General features: G+C 40.1%; 1 protein-coding gene across 1 annotated transcript; it reads right to left on the reverse strand.

Moving 5' to 3' along the window:
- Window positions 1-13,863: 13,863 nt before the first annotated feature.
- ERH (ERH mRNA splicing and mitosis factor) lies at window positions 13,864-18,205 on the reverse strand. The gene is made up of 3 exons (XM_085323327.1): window positions 18,094-18,205; window positions 16,800-16,920; window positions 13,864-14,324 (listed from the first exon to the last, which is right to left on the reverse strand). Exons 1-3 carry the CDS (start codon window positions 18,098-18,100, stop codon window positions 14,222-14,224), a joined length of 231 nt encoding a protein of 76 aa, XP_085179453.1. The 5' UTR covers window positions 18,101-18,205; the 3' UTR covers window positions 13,864-14,221.
- Window positions 18,206-18,687: the final 482 nt, after the last annotated feature.

The following is an 18,687-nucleotide window of genomic DNA, read 5'->3' on the forward strand; positions in this document are numbered from 1 at the left end:
GGAGAGGAGAGGAGAGGAGAGGAGAGGAAAAGACGCTCTGTGGATACCAAAGATCAGGGGTCTCGGAGGGGCTGTGGGGCTGCAGGTGTCCTCAGAGGTTAAGGGTGCCCCACGTGTCACTGGGGACTGTGGATGCCAAGGGTATCCCTGAGGGGCTGTGCCAGAGAGAAGGWGGAAGCAGGTTTTTCTGGAAGATGCTACCATACACCAGGAGTGACCACAAGGGGGTTTTGGTGCGAAACACTGAAGAACCTGCGAGTGGTACGAAGCAGGAGACTTTGGCAGAAAAGCCTGAGGTACCTCAGAGCAGAAAATACCAAAGTTTGGGAGGGAAGGATGAACTACCTCAGGGGAGACAGAGCCAGAGTTTTGGAGGGAAATGTGGAGGAAGCTTAGAGGGGACAGGGTGACCCTTTTGGAAGGAAAGCTGAGGTTACTGGARAGGACAGGGCGACCACTTTTGGAAGGAAAAGCTAAAGCAGCTTAGATGGGGCAGGGTGGAGATTATAGGGAGAAGAGCTGAGGTAAGTTGGGGCRTCAGGGCAGGTATGTTGAATGAATACACTGAGGTCACGTTGAGAGTGCAGATTTGGGAGGGAAAAGCTGGGGTGACATAGGACACAGCAAGCAYTTTGGAGGGCAAAGTCTGAGGTACTTCAGGGAAGATAGCAACACCGTTTTGAGGTGGTGGACAGAGAGAGGAACCGCAGAGGGGACAGAGAGAGTATTTTAGAGGGRAAAGGCTGGGGTACTTCTGAGCAGGCATCAGTGGTTCTGGCAGTACTCTGGTATGTTGGGAAGGGTGATGGAGTCACAGTGAAGATAGGATTTCTGGAGGACAGCACAGACATTTGATCAGGAAAGGCTGTGGCATCTCTGAAAGGAAAAGCTGAAGTCATCAGGGTGGAAGGAGAGAAGAAATGTGGTATCACATGTGGGACAATACGATATTTCAAGATTTTGAAAGGATGCAGATTTCATCAGGACATACTGAATGAGATTTCTGGTTTTCTCTAGCGCATTTTTGTTGTTGTTGCATTTTGTCAGATGCAGCACCCTGATGGACCTCGACTTTTACCGCMAAAATGCCTGCCCTTCAATGCAAGGGTCATGGCAAGTGATGGTATTGTAAATTATCAGCCTGAAATACCGTCGTTCTTACTATGTCAGGTCAATGTAGTTAAAGTCAGTCAGCTGCTGGAGCTTGTCTGAGCTACGCACCTGTAAACTCCGCAGTGAAAACGAAGCAGCAGCTGCCCTTTGGGGACCTCGGAGTGTTTTAAGGCAATGCCTCACCTCCTGCTGTAGTTTTATGTAATAAAGCCTGTACGCTCAGGAAGCCTCTGTCCTGCTTGTGCCTCCACTAGAGGAAATTAAATGAAGCTGTGTTTTCATGACCCTGGTTGTGCCTTCAGCAGAAGAAATCAAAAAAAGAAGTTGTCCATACTTTGCCGTCAACCCAAGTTGCATTTCCCTGGGGGCAGATGAGTAGTGGAGAGTGGGAGCAGGGGCAGGGACTCGGGGCGGAGGCAGAGTGTCTGCCCRCAGCAGAGGACCTCGGTGGTGGGAGGCTGGGTACTGAGGAGATGTGAACCAGCTTTTGCTTTTCTGGCTGATCTCCGTCTGTTTGAGAACTGCTGGCTAAATCTCCCTGGTGAGGTAAACAGGCCAGAACAAGATTGTCTTCCCTCTGCATTGGAAATCGCACTGGGGGATTGATCTGATTGATGGACTGTTCAAATCTGCCTGTTCTTGAGTCAGGGACATCCCATCTGAAATTGTGGCTCTCCCTGACGTCTCTGTGAAACCTATGCTTAACGTATCTGAGCTGTTAAGCTGACTTACTTAACACACAGCCAGACTGTGTGGTCCAAAAAGGTGAAAGAAAAGCTAACAAAATAATCCCCTTGGGTCAAAGTTGTGTTTTAATGTGATTTTAGAGGAATTCAGCTGTTCTGATTTCCATTTCCATGGAGACTAGTACAGCAATTTTGTTTACTGCTGCCTGCAGCAGAGCTGTGCTTGGTAATAATAACAGCAGTGGGGAGCTAACGATGGGCTGACCAGCACCTAGGGAGTGCTCAGATTTATTTGCCTGAACCCGACAAAATGGAGACTCAGAATCTTTCCGAGCTTGCTGCAATTGCAACGCCGTGTGGAGCCACACACGCTCTCACCGAGAAACCTGGTTTTGCAGCCAGCAGCGGTTCAGTCATAGTTGCCAGGAGAGCAGGTTGGGGTGCAAAAGCTGCCTGAGACACTGTGCAAATGCTGGGGTAGTTTGCCTGATCTCCCTGCAGCTGTGAGTACAGCAGTGACTAGCCTGCAGCTGCTGTGGGCATCTACACATACTACCTTGCCTTCCCAGCCAGGCAGGAGCATTAAGCACAAAATCCTTGCTCCAGTTTAGTCTGTGGGTGTTTTGCCATCACCTTCACTTACACCTCGCTTTCTCCCCTCTCTTCTTAAGACAGACTTTATAGGTGGAGAAGTGCAAAAGGGAGATCATTTTTGTAGTGGAAATTGATGGTGAGATTAGTCTTYGCTGCTGCATTTTCCCTCCTCGCTGCTGCATTTGCCCTTCTTTTGCGGAAGGTTTTACTCATGAGTGTGCACAGTTTTTAGATAYGGAAAACTGACCAAGTCTAAGCTATTATTACTCCTGCTTTGATTAAATCTCAGATTTTGCCTTGCAGAAGTTTTTTCTCTCTAGGTCATTTCTGGGATTTTTGAGGAAAAGTATCAAATTTTAGCRGAGGCTTGATTCTCATTTCTGGGCTTCCTCAGCTTCATGTATGACGCTTACAGGCTGCTTTGTCTTCTGGTCCAGAACTAAATAGTTTTAAACCATCTCCTAGACCAGGCTTGCTAACACGTGTTAGTACAGTGCAGGCTAACTGTAGGCTGAGGTGCCTTAGTATYTCAGTCCCTTCCTGAGCAATCTGTCTTACCTCCTGCCCTACCTGGGATTTTCAAGGGAGACTTTGCATCCAAGAATTTAGTTCAGCCTGTGAGATCCGATGATATTGCAACCATAAATATCTATTGATGAAAATGGGCATTAAACATGTGACAAACATAGCTGTGTCTAAAAACRCGCTGAAGGGTTTTATTCTTTGGGTTAAATTACAGAGTGTGAATGTTCAGTCTGGTTCTTTTATGGTTCCTCTCAAGGCTTCAGTGCAGCATATTTAATCTTTYGTACTTTTAACTATCTTAAATGCTATTCTGTGAATTTCATTGTGTGTATATTTTTTTAACTAAGGCTGCATGTTATAATGCTGTTGACTAGAACCAAAAGATGTCAAAGTCCTTTTAATTATCCCAGGCTGAAGTGTCATCCCTGCTTTCTATCATCCGAGTAGAATAAGGCAATGTTCAGGGAGCCCCACTTAATGCCAGAGCATTTTTCAAGGCAATCAGCTGCTTGAAGCTCTTTTCCCCATAAGCAATCTAAATGCTAAATAGATCTTTAAAATAATTACCATACATAAGATGAGGAGCCATTTTCTCCCTGAAAACACCTGATGTTCATTAGCAATATTTTAATGTGTCACACATCACCTCTGTTTACTCTAAACTTTCTTGGCACAAGTTTGTCAGGTGTTTACAAGTGCTGAGCCACTCCTGAAGCTCTTAGGAAAGCTTCTTGAGCACGAATCCTTTGTCCTCAGAGAAAAAGGATATGAATTTCTGTGAAAATCTTATTCCCCCCCCCCAAGCTTTGTTTTGAACTTAGCACATAGCAGTGCTCTGACTTTTCCCCCCATGAGCATCTTTAGCACGCTGTGGGCTACAACCATCATGGGGCTGCCACCAGGGAAATCCATGGCAGGAGTCTACTCACTGCATCTCGGGTGGCTGTCAGGAGTCAGTCCCACCCTTGTACCAATGCAATGTTTTAATGAAGGAACAGGCCCTCTGTGAACCTCCAGTTGCTCATGGTGGAGCTGTTCTTATCTCTACCTGCTAAAGCTCTTCTACTTCATCCCTCATGTGATAACAAGTTTAATTTGGACAAAGAGAGGTTGTATGAGTGTAGCTTATTGTTTCAAGAGCTTTCAGTCTCTGGAGCAAGGAGTCCAAGCTTACTTCACGATCTATTTAGTATTTTTATTGTATAACATTTTATTTTGAATTCGTGAACAGTCTTTGGAGCAGTGCCTGGAATCTGGAACCTTCCTGCCGTGCAAAAACCCAGCTGCTGCTAGAAAACTGTAATTACTTTCCCTCCAGTTCAGGTCATATTCAGATATTTCATACAATATATTTCAAACCTGCCTCACAACAAGACGTTCAGTGTTTTGCCCTCTAATCCTCCTGCTCGTTCCAGAGAAGCCTAGAGCTTGGTAAAACAGGACATTCTCCGGGGAAGAGAGATCCCTTTGCCATGACAAAGGAATTCAGCCTGCTTCACCACATCCACTGAGGTGACTCGGCAAATGGTAAGGTTGGAGGGGACTAGCTGTCAACTGTAGCAGTGTTTTAAAAGAAAATAGTGACTGTTCTTATATTTTGTATTGAGCCATAATAGATATCCTCTGAGAAGGCTTACCACATCAAGGGAAACAGAGGAACAACTTGTTTATGGTTTCCCTTAATGCTTATTCACAGAGATGGTCTTAATGCAGTTGGGACTGAGGCACTTACAGCCTTATGTTAAAACAGATCCTGACCTGTGAAAACTGAGATACATGGAATTTAGGTGAATCCAGCTTTGAAAAACAGCTGARCAGATGCATTGRGATTCCAGTGAGATCTARGCATYCAAATCCCACCTATATCCTTTGAATCTGGGTTTCTGAACTCCATACATTTGTGGTAGATCTTGGRAAAGAGTCCAAATTATCTGACTTTAGGCCTTACATTTTGTATAGGATGCCCTACACCCCTTGTGTATATCTTAACATACAAGTCTCAAAAGGCAAAGGCGTATTCAAATCTCTCATTTGAATAATGTGCCCTTCGTTACCACAGGGGGCTTTATCCTGCCATTTGTACTGTGACCAGGTTRCAGCTCTGGAGCCAGTGGAGTTCATAGGACCATTTCATGCGTGTGCTGTGGTGTGCATAGTAATGCTACCATCTGTAACTCTGTGAAGCCCAGAACTTTCAGACAACATTTGCTCTTCAGTAAAAGGGAATATATAATCCCAATGGGCTTTGGAGTTGCTCTCAGAGTTGAACTCAGCTGTTCCCAGAGGAGAAGCAAATACTTCTGTGGAAATTTCCTCTCTTTTGGAAATAAACCAGTCCCAGAGGACTATGTGCATGTGTGAGAACAGTTATTCTGGGGGCTTCCCTCATMCCCCAGGGTTCACACGAGCTGATCTATTCAATCTGACCATACTCTCAGCAGTCTAATGGAAGGGAAATGGCAAGAAAGGTTCTGTAGCAATGACTGACCAAGGAGACTCTGAAAGCTAAGAAATCTGTAAAAGGTTTTAAGAAGCGGATCAATATTCTCTGTACTCTCCATTTCTAATTGGGCTTTATTGCAGGGCTTTGATTCATGTATCTCATTAAATGGGCTCATGTGGAATTTCTATAACAAGAGTTTATTATATACCTAAGACTTAGAATTAAAATATCAGCAGTAAGCAATTGCCAAGGCCTTCAGAACTCCTTTAGGGATGTGATTGCAAGAGTACTGAAGTATTAAACTTCAAAGGAACGTGGATATGGCTAATTCACTGTTATTAATTGCATTTAGCTTACAAAAAAAAAATCATTTTAACAGTCAGTTTAAAAAACACCCAGTACCATAAAGTATACATTTCAAATTATTTGGGTACCGCTCATTCTAAGAGGAGTACTTTCTAGATTTTCATAAAGYCCACGAGCAAGCAACTCTTAATCTGCAGCTGCATCAACAAGTTACATCMTCTCCAGTTGTCTCATTCTCATGCCACTGTGCCTGCAAGCCCAAACTAGTGGAAGCCATGAGGAAAATATGCAATGAAGGAAGACACTATGTATTACAACTCCTTACCTACCTCGAGTCTGCATGCATATTTTCTTTCATCTTCCCTTCAAAACAACTGTGAAAAATATCAGCCAAGTGAAAAAACAGTGTATGAATAGGCATGTATATCCATCTGATCAGACCGAAGAGCTGCCTAGCCCATTACTCTATTTCTGTCTGTAATCAAAAGCAAGTGTCTTAGGRAAAACGTAAGAACAGGGCAATTGTACAGTGTTACGCTGTCAGAATACTTTCATGCCCCTCAGTAAATTCTGGTTCATGGACACACTRAGCCAGGGCTGGCATCTCTGCATTTAATAACCATTAACAGATTTTTCTTCAATGGGCTTGTCTAAGTATATAGGAAAGGGGGCATGTTTCTGTCCTCAATGAATCTTTTGCTTTARCTAATTACCACTAATTATTGCTAGTTATGGTGAATGTCAGTGTTCRATGGAAGCTAGGGCAAGAGATACCTGCTAGGTCAATGTATGCATGAGTATGGGAAATAGGGGAAAGGTGGAGTTGGATCCCAAAACCCAGTGTGAATCTGGTTCAACTGTTACTGAGCTGAGACCTGGATTTAATTTTCATACTACCGCAGAAGCCAGAAGAGAGCTTGGGCAAGTCATTTTTAGGTAGATTTTAAAATCTGAATTATGTTGCAAATACACTTGAGGGTGAACCTTCATTTTCTCTGCAAGTAGTTTTAAATAAYGTCTAACTTCTAATGACAGCATGCCTAGATATAGCAAGTTTACACTGAAATAATTCAAATGGAGAATTTGGATTTGTTGTGTTGGATTTGTTTTATTTGAGATAATGTGGGTTATATAAAAATTCTGTCTCACCATAGGATGAGTCCAGGGAACCAAACGTGATGCCTGAACTTCCTGTGCTTAGGGAGAATTGGGTCTGAGGAATAAGATTGACAGAAATCAGCATGTTGAGCAAAGAGCTGCCTAGGCTAAGCAATATGCTAATGAGCTAATTAGTCCACTAATGAGCTGGAAGGAGGTGCCTATTTTTTTCTTAGGATTCTCAGAGGGGAAACATTTYCTGAAACTAGGGCTGACCTAATTTGGGTGCCTTTCTCACAAGAACCAGAGCCACACGGGAGCTTTGTGGCTAACGCAGTCTGTGTTCTGCTCATTTCAGACAGGCCCTGAGCTCTCTGACGTGTCCCAGGTGAGTGTCCTAATTAGGACTAACTGCTTGGTTATTCTCATATGGCTCTTTCTCAGTCTTTCTGGCAGAAGTTGCATCTTTGTGGATGAATAACGGCAGCTTTTAACTGGCAATAATGGAGGAAAAGGATACAGGTTGTACTGAGTTATCACTGAAAGACCAAGTTGTGTGTTGCAAATGTGAAAATAACACGTACAATTCTATGAGGTATTAAATTATTTATTATTGGTAGACATAAGAGATATCATTAGCACAGTGTGGAAGATGATTGGTAAGCTCCATTCAGAGCTGTAGATGCTGAGAATGATAACTACATTCAGTCAAACACAAATTTAAACAGGAGATGATGCAGAGAACTACTAGGAAGAATGGGAGGAAAAGCAACCTSTTGTTTGAGAAGAAACTACCAGTCATGATATGCTAATCTAGTGAAGAGAAAGAGGATAGAAGATGTGACTGGCACAAAGGAAATCAGTAAAAAATGGTCGTAAACTCAGGCTAGAAACTAGAAGGATGCTAACRAGCTGAGAAGTGTGATCTGGAATAGCCTTACAAAGCAGGTGGCAGGGAAGGCAAGCTGCATTGGTTGTTTGGCACTGGCTAAACTTCTGGAGAGGATGTGGGATGCAATAGAAACAACAYTGGATTTGAGAAGTGCATTTCTTGTTCCAAGAGACAGTGACAGCTCTGCTTACTTCCCTCTAGTTGCATCTCTCTGCCTCTGCTGGGTTCCAGTGTCACCATGGAACAGATACAGGAACTAAGAAATCCCTCAAAAAGTGTGTTAATGTATTGAGAGAAGACACTAACATACCTGTTGTCTTTTATTTCCTTYCTTCTCTGTGCGTGAGAGTGGCCGTAGCTAAAAATGGTATGTGGAGCAAGGTTTCTATCTAGCCTCTAACGAGGTTGACTTTCTTCTCCCCTAGCTTGTACAGCGTTAGTGGATACTGAGTTAGGATGCCTTTGCCGCCCAATGAGACAMGCATTTGTTGGCGGGGAGAATGATATGGCTACTTCTCTCTACTGTTACGCGTGTTACGTGTTTCTTACCTTCTCCTGGCATTTTGCAATGTTCTTGAGTTTCCCCTCTGGGTATGCTACAGTTCTTTGAGGCCTTTTCTCTCTTACACAGAAATTTTTAAAYTTGCTGAGTGCTGGAAAGGCTTGGGTTGTGTGTGTGTAGGGCAGAGGTCTCGGTGGAAGTTCTGATGACCTCTCMAGGCCAAACTTTTGTGACAAGGCTCTATTGCAAGCATTCTGGGTCAAATCCTGTTCACTCCAAGAACATCAAAGCAGAACCAAATCTGACTGGTCTGTATCATATCTTTGTCATTCAGTTCTAGTTGTATTTTCTCTAGTCCAGTGAATACTGTCATTTGTTTGTGTTAGTCAAACCCACCTGAGCACTCAACAGCCTGCCATTTGCAGCACCTTCCTAAGGAGATAGGCATTTGAGCTCAGCATTTCCCTGCTTGAAATTGGTCAGAGGGAGCATTCAAAGCTTAATTTCCTGTACTCCAGGRTATGGGATGCTCCGGTAATGAGCCTAACAGACTCAGGAGAATTTAGGTTAGAAGGAAACTCCAGAACTAATCATCTAGTTCAACCCTGCTCAGAGTAGGCCTAATCAAATCAGGTTGCTTAGGGACATGTCCGGTCAAGTCTTGAGCATCTCCAAGGATGTAGATTTCCCAGCTTCTCTGGGTCACAGATACATGTTGTGGGTGTGGAAATAATATCATAATCTACGTAGCTAACAAGCTCATACTTCAACTTTAGGAGCCTGTTTCCCGCATAGCCAATGGAGCAACACAGAAGTTGTCAGAATAGGAAATACACTAGATGGAAGCACTGATATGTCGTTAAGTGACCTGGGTCATCCACATATCTTACTTAGCTAGTGGGCTGAATCCAGAAACGCAGCCCCTAAGCGCACAGACTACTAGTTCTTTAGGTTTTACTGACGTACGTGGCGCGAGCACAAGGCGTACAGCAGCTGCGCGGTTACAAAAGCTGTGCGTGTTCGTCACTGCCTGTTGAAGTGAAGACGGTGGTACATAATAGCAGGTTTAGTCGGAAAGCCTACGGAGATACGGCAGGGGCTGCACCACAAGATTGACTAGCGCGTGCACAAACCTAAAATTATTAGCAAAGCACCTGCTAATACGCCGCAAGTGATAGCACTGAGCTGGTGTACGCAGTATGGTTTGTTTTACTTGCATGTGCCATGTACAAGCTAAGCACGAATAGGAGGAAGAAAACCTATAAATCRGAGTTGTGCCCAGACTCAGCCAGAAACTGTTCGTACAGGCGTAGTTCACGTTACAGTAATGAGACGACTAACTGCTAGCATCCCATGTTTTCCTGTAACAAGTCTGGACAGGCCTTTCTTTAACTTCAGAGCTTTTCAGAYATAGTGAAGATGAAGTGTTTATTAATGGGTCGGAATAAAGAACTGTCTCGTAATAATAAAAAACCCCAAACAAACAGTATATTTAAGTGGCAAATATATTCCTCTGGTATTTCAGTGAATTATATTCAGTCAACTTATAGCATATAAGACACTATGGAAAAAAAGTCGGAGAATTGACTGTTTCAGCAGAGCTTTAGATTTTCTATTTCAACTGATTTGCTCTTATAGTGTGTATACATACATACATATTTATATTATATATCTAGTACAAATAACAACATTTTATTTTGAGACAACACTTGCAAACTTGTGTTTTGCCTAACACCGAAGTCAGTGGTTCAAATACTCAGCAAGGCTGAGAACCTCAGCTCAGTGACCAGCCTCAGTCGTCATCTGGCTCTTGCCGAGAATTGCTATTATGCTTCCCTTTCCTCCCCCTCCCCAGCAAACTTATGAAAATAGGAAGACTGAGAATTTATAACTTCCTTTTATTTTCATKCTTGCCAGACACAGTGAACAGATGCCACAAAGTTCCAGCAGATACACAACAATTTCACAGTGGCTGAAAAACAAGAGCCTGAGATTACTTTACACTTGCAGTCCAGCAACTGTTGATTTTTCACTGTTTATTAGTGTTCTTGATGGTTGTTTGATTGCATGTTTTGCAACGTAGCTCRGTTTCAGTACAATCAGGTTATGACTCAGTGTAAATTGCGAATGTACTTTACTCTTTATATATTCTAAAGTAAAGTAGCCGGACCATTTCCCTCCTTCCTTAGAGTAACTCATCTCAAGAAGCTTCCATGTTTTCAGTGCATCACAAACTATCATATTTGTTTACCACATGGTAGTGAGATCGTAACAGCAACTCTAAAACTTCCTTACCTCTTCTTAATGCAAGTAGAACATCTGATTYTTCTTCCAATCTAAAAAAAAAGTCATATTTTTAAGAGGAGTTTTAAGAGGAGGCTTAGCAGTTTGGGGGTTATTCTGTTCTGTTTTTTTTGTTTGGTTGTTTTTTTTTTTAAGCATGGGTATTACAAATATAACAAGGTCATCTTCACTACTGTTCTTTTTTTCTCAATGTACATGTCAGCGGTGTTAAGCATGAGAACAGACCAGCATAATGATGGAAATGCTGCTTTCCTGCTCTGCTTAGGATGTACTGTGGTGGATGTCATGATTTCAGTCTGTTTTAAAAGAATGTGATATCCGAAGAGACTGTAATACACCCAGAAATATTTTAACTATTTAGCCTACAGAAATACAAACTCAATTTTGCTTTTTTACAAGCCCCTCTTAACTGGCTCCAGCACACTGAAGGAGGCTGGAGAGTGGCAATCCTTCATAAGGAAGTGATCCTGTTATTGCTGTGATGTCAAATATAACTCAGTCTAATCCTAGTTCAGGTATGGCCTCTTTCCTTGAATTGTCTGCAAGATTTTGGTCTTTACCAGAGGTTTTATTAAAGCAAGCACAAGAAGCGTCAGGAAGTGCTGCAACTTGAGAAAGTCCTAAATACACTATCATCCTTCACTGAAAAGGAGCTAGTAAAAAAAAGGGGGGGGGGCACTTCCAGTATCTCCGGATCTCGGAAGTCCATTGCTCAAGGCCAAGAAAAGAAACCCCTGAAGTTCAAGCTTTGACCATAAGAGTTATTCTAGTACTTATAGGTTGGCTGAAAGACCTCTCCAACACAGTAGTACTGGCAGTTATGGGACGAGTCCTGCGTAGTGCAGCTGTTGGGGACAGTGCTGTACCGCCTGGCGGTGTTTTAGCTGTTTGAGATCCATGCTGTAAGGTCCAGGCAGCATTAGAATGCAAGAGAGAGGTTTAAGAAAGGAGGTAAAGCTTTAACAAAATACTCGCCTCTCAGATTTTTCTGTCATGAAGCAAACCTAGGACTAACTTTTCACTTGGCTTCTTAAAGCAGACTACATTTCTCGAGTACCAGTAGAATTTATACTAAGATGTTTTATGTTTCCAAACGCTCACAACTGTCTTTGCTGTAGTTTTGAAGGCAGTGATTAGCTGGAGACAGCTAATTCTTTCTTGCCTGTTACATATCAGGATATACTACAGAATATATATAATTTTTTTCTTTCAAGTGTATTCACAGTCAGCTGCTCAGTTAAGCAACAGATCTGTTGCTTCATGAATAGTTAATCGAGTAAAAGGCAACACAGCAACTCAAAAACTGTGCACTTTGGAGTTTAAAATAGCATTTTATTTTCAGGGAAAAAAAAAAAAAGACTATTGTACCTGGAGGGAGGGAACAGAGAAGACCCAAGTCCTTTCTCTTAAAACCCTATCAGCAGTTCACTGACGTTGGCTCCAGGATGGAAGGAGTTTTTACTTGTATCTTCCATTAAGACTTTAATTGCTGAGATAACCACAGAAGCCTAGGGTTTAAAAAAAAGGTTCATGTGAACTAGCCTTGGTAAGTCAGAGCTTGTTTACAATTTCAAAAAATCATCACACCATCATGATGTGACTTTTACAAAGAACTACTTATTACTTACTACCTTGTTTAAAGCATSTTCTGCTCTGGCATGAGAAATTCATATTCTGTACCAGTTTGCCAGTCTTAAAGGTTGTAGTTATACCAGAGCCAAGGCCAAGGAGAAATTTTTTAATCAGAATARATTTTGTGTTACTTTTGAAGAAAGCGATGTGCTATGATCTGAGAATCACTATTGGTCCAGCATGCCCCTTGCATTTTTTCATAATCAATGAACTCTGCGACCTTTTTCTTAAATTTAGAACAAGCTCACATGAAGGAAATGCTAAAATACTATTTTTAACGCTTTGGGAAATGAGAGGGGATATTTATTTAGCTTCATTTTTAAGACTGCAAAACTGCATCATAGCATCTTAAATGATTCACCATCAGAATACTGGAATTTCAACAAAATTACTAGTAGTAAAAAAATATTTTTGAAAAGAACGTGTGCTATTTTACTACTTGCTATCCAAGAGGATARATTTGAATGCCATCACATAGGACAATGGTTATTGAATTTTAGTAAGTTATACTCTTTGTGCCAAGATGCATTCAGATGTAAGAAATAAAACTTCCATACAGAATTATTTACAATTTTAAGTAACCTTAAGTACAGCAAGACACTTCTGATCTAGTACATTTTGAAAATCATAATTTACTCAAAACCAAGTTAACATGTTTTGAAGTTAATGAATCAAACTGATTCCTGGACACAGTAACTGCAGAACTGGTACCTCTAATCTCCAACTTATATTCATGTTGAAGAAAAGCTTAATCCCTATCCCTATGACTCCTAGTTACTTAAAACTGCTAGATTGAAACTGCTAGAAGTTGAGAACAGGACATTGTATGTAGATGGGTTACATTCTAACATTGTTTTGATTTTAGATGTCTAATAATTTCCATCTCTTCAATGATTTGATTCCAAGTCTTTAGCAGAAATTACTTACCACTTAAGTGAAGCTATTTTCATTAAAGCTTTAATATGCACTGCCAATTTGAAATTGGATTCTGCTAAGCCAATGTATTTGCTGTGAGGCTCATCAAAAACAATTAATGGCTTTCAGGAAGTTAAATGTGCTGGAGAGAGCTACTTTCCTCCTTTATTCCTAGAATTGCTTCTGGTCAAGCATATCTGCGAAGTCCAAGACTCGGACCTGTATCTACAGAAGACAAACTTCAGACTAAGGCAAAGGCACAAACCACCTTGCTCCTCTATTCACCAGCTTTGTTGGTCTAGTATTTTCCCTCAAGCTTTTTTTTTTTTTTTTTTTCTCCAGTAAAGACAACTTGCAAGGAGCACTGTTTAATATATCCAGATGCAGGYGTCGTTCTACAGCGCAGGCAAGCAGSTATGTCCTCATCCCTTCTAAAGAGAAGGCACAGTTTGGGGCAGGTTCCTATCAAAATAATTCACATTGCTTACCATTCTCAGCAGAAGCTTGAAAGTTGTGATCTAGAGGCAGCAATGATCTGATGCATTCAGCCTGCTCATAGACAGCATCTTCCCAGAGAATAGACACTTACCTGAACAGAAATGCCTTGCAAGAAGATCAAGTTTACAGTGCAAGGGCAGGAGGGTTGCTATGTTTCCCAGGAATCCCCAGTAAAGACAGTAGCCAAAACCAGGCCAAAGAAGTTAACCTGGTAGGACAGAATTTGAGCCGTCCTGTAATACAGCAAAGGACTGCCATTCAATCCACACAASCCCGCCAAGCCCCATTCTTCAGCAAACCGGCAAGAAAGATTTAATTTATTCTTTGGCAAAAAAGACAAAATTCATCAAACAAGTTTAACTAAAGGATATTTTTTTATTCCCCATTAAGACAATCTGAAGGACATAACTAAATATTGGAAACTCCACAGAAGGGCACATACAGTGAATGTGAAGTAATAATGTGAACAGCCCCAGGGGTTTGAATAAGGTAGGATCATCAGCTAACCAAGATGTTGCACCTTCTTCTCCATTTACACTGAAAAGTTTCAAATCCAACAAAATCCTTGCATCTCTAACAATACATTCAGTCCTGGCTAAAGAATTTAACAAGATGGCAACAGGACGACTATAATACAAAACTTTCACTACTACGCTCTGTACACGCCTGTTGTCCAAGCCCTCCCCCAAACCCATGTAATGATGGTGCCGCCATTATTTGCTTGCTTGCTGGGCCTGCCTGCGGAGGAGGACGTAGATCTTCTCCTTTATCCAGTCTTTATTGTACGGCTGGTATGTCTGAGTGTCAGCACGGTAACTAGGGAAAAGAAAAGAGTTAATGTAATATTAGTCTTGTAGTGTAAAAACCCAAAACAGAACTTGATGCTGTAAGGACTATTAAGYGACTGTAAAACAGTGTATTTGCATTTAAATTCATGAATAATTATTTACAGAGAAAGCAAACAGAGCCCTTTAATATTCTAGAGCTCAGAATTAAGAATGGTGCCATTAGGAAACATCATCTAATTTGTCTTAATGAGACAAACGCTCAGTTTAACTGACTCAAGCAAGTGTTCAGCATTTGAAGTGCTACACCTATGTTTGGAATCTTTATAGGACCCTACAGCCTAATTCTCATCGCTAATCAGGGATAGGTGATCAAATTAGTCCACTAGCAAGATTTCATGACAGGCTCAGAGAACTCACCTATTCAAGACACTGAGGTAGATTTAAATGGAAAAATGAAAGCCAAGTGCATCAAGTTATCTGTTAAAACTCATTCCCTTTCTTTCCCTTTTTGTCCTTAAAGCTGGATGAACTTTTTGATGAAGGTAGTATTTTAGGTGAGTGCTTCAAAAGCTACTGAAGGCCTATCCAGGTTCTAAATCTTGGAACACACTTTTCTAACCAGATGAAGAGAGTGGTAGWTATTGGTAAGAAGCTAAGTATAAATCTGAAGTTGTTTAACTCAATCCAGAATAATTCATAGTGTTATTACATAAAAAAATCCTACTAAACATAGTGCACTACTATGGTAGCAAAAAAACCTGCTTAAGTATTGATAATAGTGAAATGCTTTCTATGGCCCTGAACTAGAACAGAGGCCTTATTTAAAATCCAGTATGTTGTTTCAAGGCTACAGAAAAGGTTTCACTACTATCAATACTTCAGTAGTTTCACTGCAGTATAAGAAATATTATTTTTCCAGAATGGTTAATGATTTGTTAATCCAGTTATAATGTTACACTGCAAGACCAGAGAACAAGTATTTTAGGATCTTCATGACCCTAATATACTATGTACTATGTATGCCATCTGGTGGAAAACTATAAGCTGAAGTAGAATTTGGCACAACACTAAGTTTATAAGCCTAATTACGAAAGCCACAAGAGTGTAGTAGAAAACGGTTGCTACTTCAAAAAGCAAGTACCTAGCTACAGTCTGTTAGATAAGAAACTAACACAAGAAAAGTCATCTTAACTGTATCAGGCCAGCGCTATGACATTTGACAATCAAACAGGGCAGAATGTCTAGCAAAAGGTAAGCCTACAGAAACTGTGATAACATTTTATTTACTCTATTGACAACTTTGTAGCAAGTTGTAAATAAATTCTATATGTAAATTAGTATTTACATACAGGCAACGGTGGTTCACTGTGCAGCTGCACAAATACTGGCACTGGGATTTTAGACAGCAGTACAACAGCAGGAATATCCATASAGACTTTTTTWAAAAAAAAAAAAAGAAAGAAAATCCTGGAATTTATGAGCTCAGCAGGCCAAATAATATTTCTTCTGTTATTTGAGTATCAGATTTGCATCCTTATTCCTACATAACTTCTGTGAAGTTTCATACTAATGTCATCTCAAATCATATTTGTGGTATGAAAATTAGCATGATCTGGACTAAGTGATTTAATTACAATGTTAGTTATAAATTAAGTACCAGAATTTAATATTCGATTTTGCAGTGCAGTCAGAACAAAGTATACAAGACCATCTTTGCCAACAGATTTATTACACAGATGAGAACCAGAAACGTAATATTGGATTCATAAGAGCATCCAAATAATTAGCTAGCGCTCTCTGAAAGATTGCTATGTTCCTCAATCACTTAATTAGGACTTATAAAATCTTGCTGTGTCTTGATAGAAGTAAACAGTTGGCTGTGCTGTACTTCTACAGATTTCCACCATATTGCTAGTACAGTCATGAAGCTGCATAAAAYTTGTTAGTCTTTTTGCCTCCTTAAAAAATTGGACTAATTTCACAGATGCAGCTCTAACACTGATTTTAAAATAGATTCTAGCCAGTCTTAATCAAAATATGGAATTGCATTAAACTGTTGGACTTCAATATTTGAAATGTTAGGAGCCTCAACATGACTAAAATTCAAATGGAATTGCTAGTTTCTAAGCTTAAGAGACACTTCATTATGATGCAGTCTATATTGGTGGATTATATGGCATGCCAGCTGCAGTACTGCTGCCTTACTAAAACAGTTACTGAAAAAACAGAATTTTACCAGATTCCACATAAAACATTTAAGAGTTTATATGGAAGACTTCTGATGGGCAGAAGTAGGGAGACTAGTGATCTTCTCTATTCTGAAGTTTTAAAAAGTCTGAGGCACATCATGTAGGAATTCTGTACGAGCCTGAAGCTAGAAAATAATACAGTGAAATTATACTCACTACACACTATGCACCCTAACACCTCCCTCCCCCCCCCCAAAAAAATCTCCATCTAGAAAAGAGAGAATTTGTCTTTCTCCTCCCACAGCTGAACTTACACCAGACAGCTGAGGTCTGCCAAGTCATCAATAAAGTCAAACAACTGGCTGATATCGTATGTAATGGATGGACTGTTGGGATTCATTCTCTTCAGATGCTCTTCATACATTTTACAAACTCCTACAGAAAGAGAAAAGATTGAAGTAATTTGCAGCAAATAAAGTTTCAATATTACATTATCAGATATCAGACCAGAGGTGACAGGAAAGTTTAGAGATTACTGCCATTAAAATACAGATACGAATTACTTATTCAGATTTTTCAGAATTGAAACACTTTTTGAACTAGTTATCTGAACTGAAACAAAACACTACAAAACTGGTTAAGATGCATATAAAGAAGCATTGTTATGATCTAGTAGAAAAAGCTTTAGTTTTCACTTCAAAGGTATAACTTTCCAAGCAGACAGTGATAATAGAAATCTAAAATTYTTTCTGTTTTAAAGACAGAAGATGCAACATATATTCCTACTGYATAAGCATCTGAGAAAAATTAGCACCAAAGCTATTGCTCACCTCTCATGACAGGGGTCATTCTTTATTAAAGGGTCAAACAGGGCAACTGATTATCTAAAAGCTAATACTGCCAGCACAAGTCTGTATATGAAATCAGATTAGTTTTGTTTAACACTTATTTGATACACTTGAGAAGAATAAAATATTAATGTGAGTGCTGAAGTTTTATGTAGTCTTTATTCCAACTTTGTTTGCCTCACAAAACATCTTGGAAGTAGAATTTTTAATGTTAGGTGAACTTCCACATTTAAATCACATAGCTGTAGTACTTTTATCATCTTTCCAAGCTCATTATCTGTGTCTTAAGGTCACACAGAATTTTTGTCTGGATCACCTGTTTTTAGTTTGAAAATAAGTGTAAGTTATGTATATTTATATGTAATTTCCAATAGCAATCTTTCCTTTACAAGACTAGCCAAAAAAAAAAAGGAAAAAAGAGAGAAAGTTAAAATCCAATCCTGCAATGAAATGCATTTGAACAGATCTACTGCGGGGCCACCAGGAGGGTGGTATCACCTAATCTCATGAAGTGACATGCTTTCTATACTAAAAATCTCATTTTGACTTAGACTGAACCAAGTTCAAGAAACTAAGGATAACTATTTTTAGAGTACAAAAACATTACTGAACTGAAAGAATGAGACATTTTTGCAATTTTTGTGACTTCTCTTGGAAAAAGCAACTTGTTTACTTACCAAGCAAGCTTTGGGAATATGTCAGAAACGAGGTTTTAACAACAATTGCCCATTATCTTGAGTACAGAAGCAATGATACCCACCTTCCATGCACTCATTCACTGATTCATAATCAGCGTATGTTCTGCCTTCTGGCCTCTTGGTGGGCTGAACAAGTAGAATTGTGTGAGACTGAAAAGAAAGAGGAAAAAAAAAAGCACTGAGTTGCTTCCAAAATTATAAATATTTGAATAAAGTGTGAAAAGATTAAGCTACAGATTTTTTTTGCCACCAGATCATTAGACAAACTGGGTCGCACTAAATATATCTGTCCTCAGTGTTACTTCACGACACCTATCACAGAACTTTGGCACGCAGGATAAACATGAGGACCAAGATGGCAAAGTATTGCACAGCTATTACTTAACTCTAAAAACAATCATTGTATTGTAACACTGATCTAGTGATTGATGAGACAGTTTTTTCTCCAAATGGCACTTACTTTTCATATATGCTGTGTTAACAATTTTTGTTTCCAATCAGTTCTATCGATCCTTAGAGTGTTTTTTAAAATGCGTAAAATCACTAGTAAAGCACCTATTGTGTTGAAGAAACACCATGAAAATAGTATTTTCTACTGAAACACAAAACTAAACCAATAAAAGTCAATGTATAATAGCTATCCAATTAGCATATCC

The sequence above is a fragment of the Rhea americana genome, unplaced genomic scaffold, assembly GCF_003343005.1.
Source record: "Rhea americana isolate MKP2758 unplaced genomic scaffold, rheAme1 scaffold_84, whole genome shotgun sequence".
NCBI lineage: Eukaryota > Metazoa > Chordata > Aves > Rheiformes > Rheidae > Rhea > Rhea americana.

What these genes read in the sequence shown, in the direction of transcription:
- ERH (XM_085323327.1), bottom strand. An exon ending in GCAGACCTCAGCTGTCTGGT is followed by an intron (nt 14,325 to 16,799) that starts GTAAGTTCAGCT and finishes TCTTTTCCCTAG; the next exon opens with TTACCGTGCTGACACTCAGA.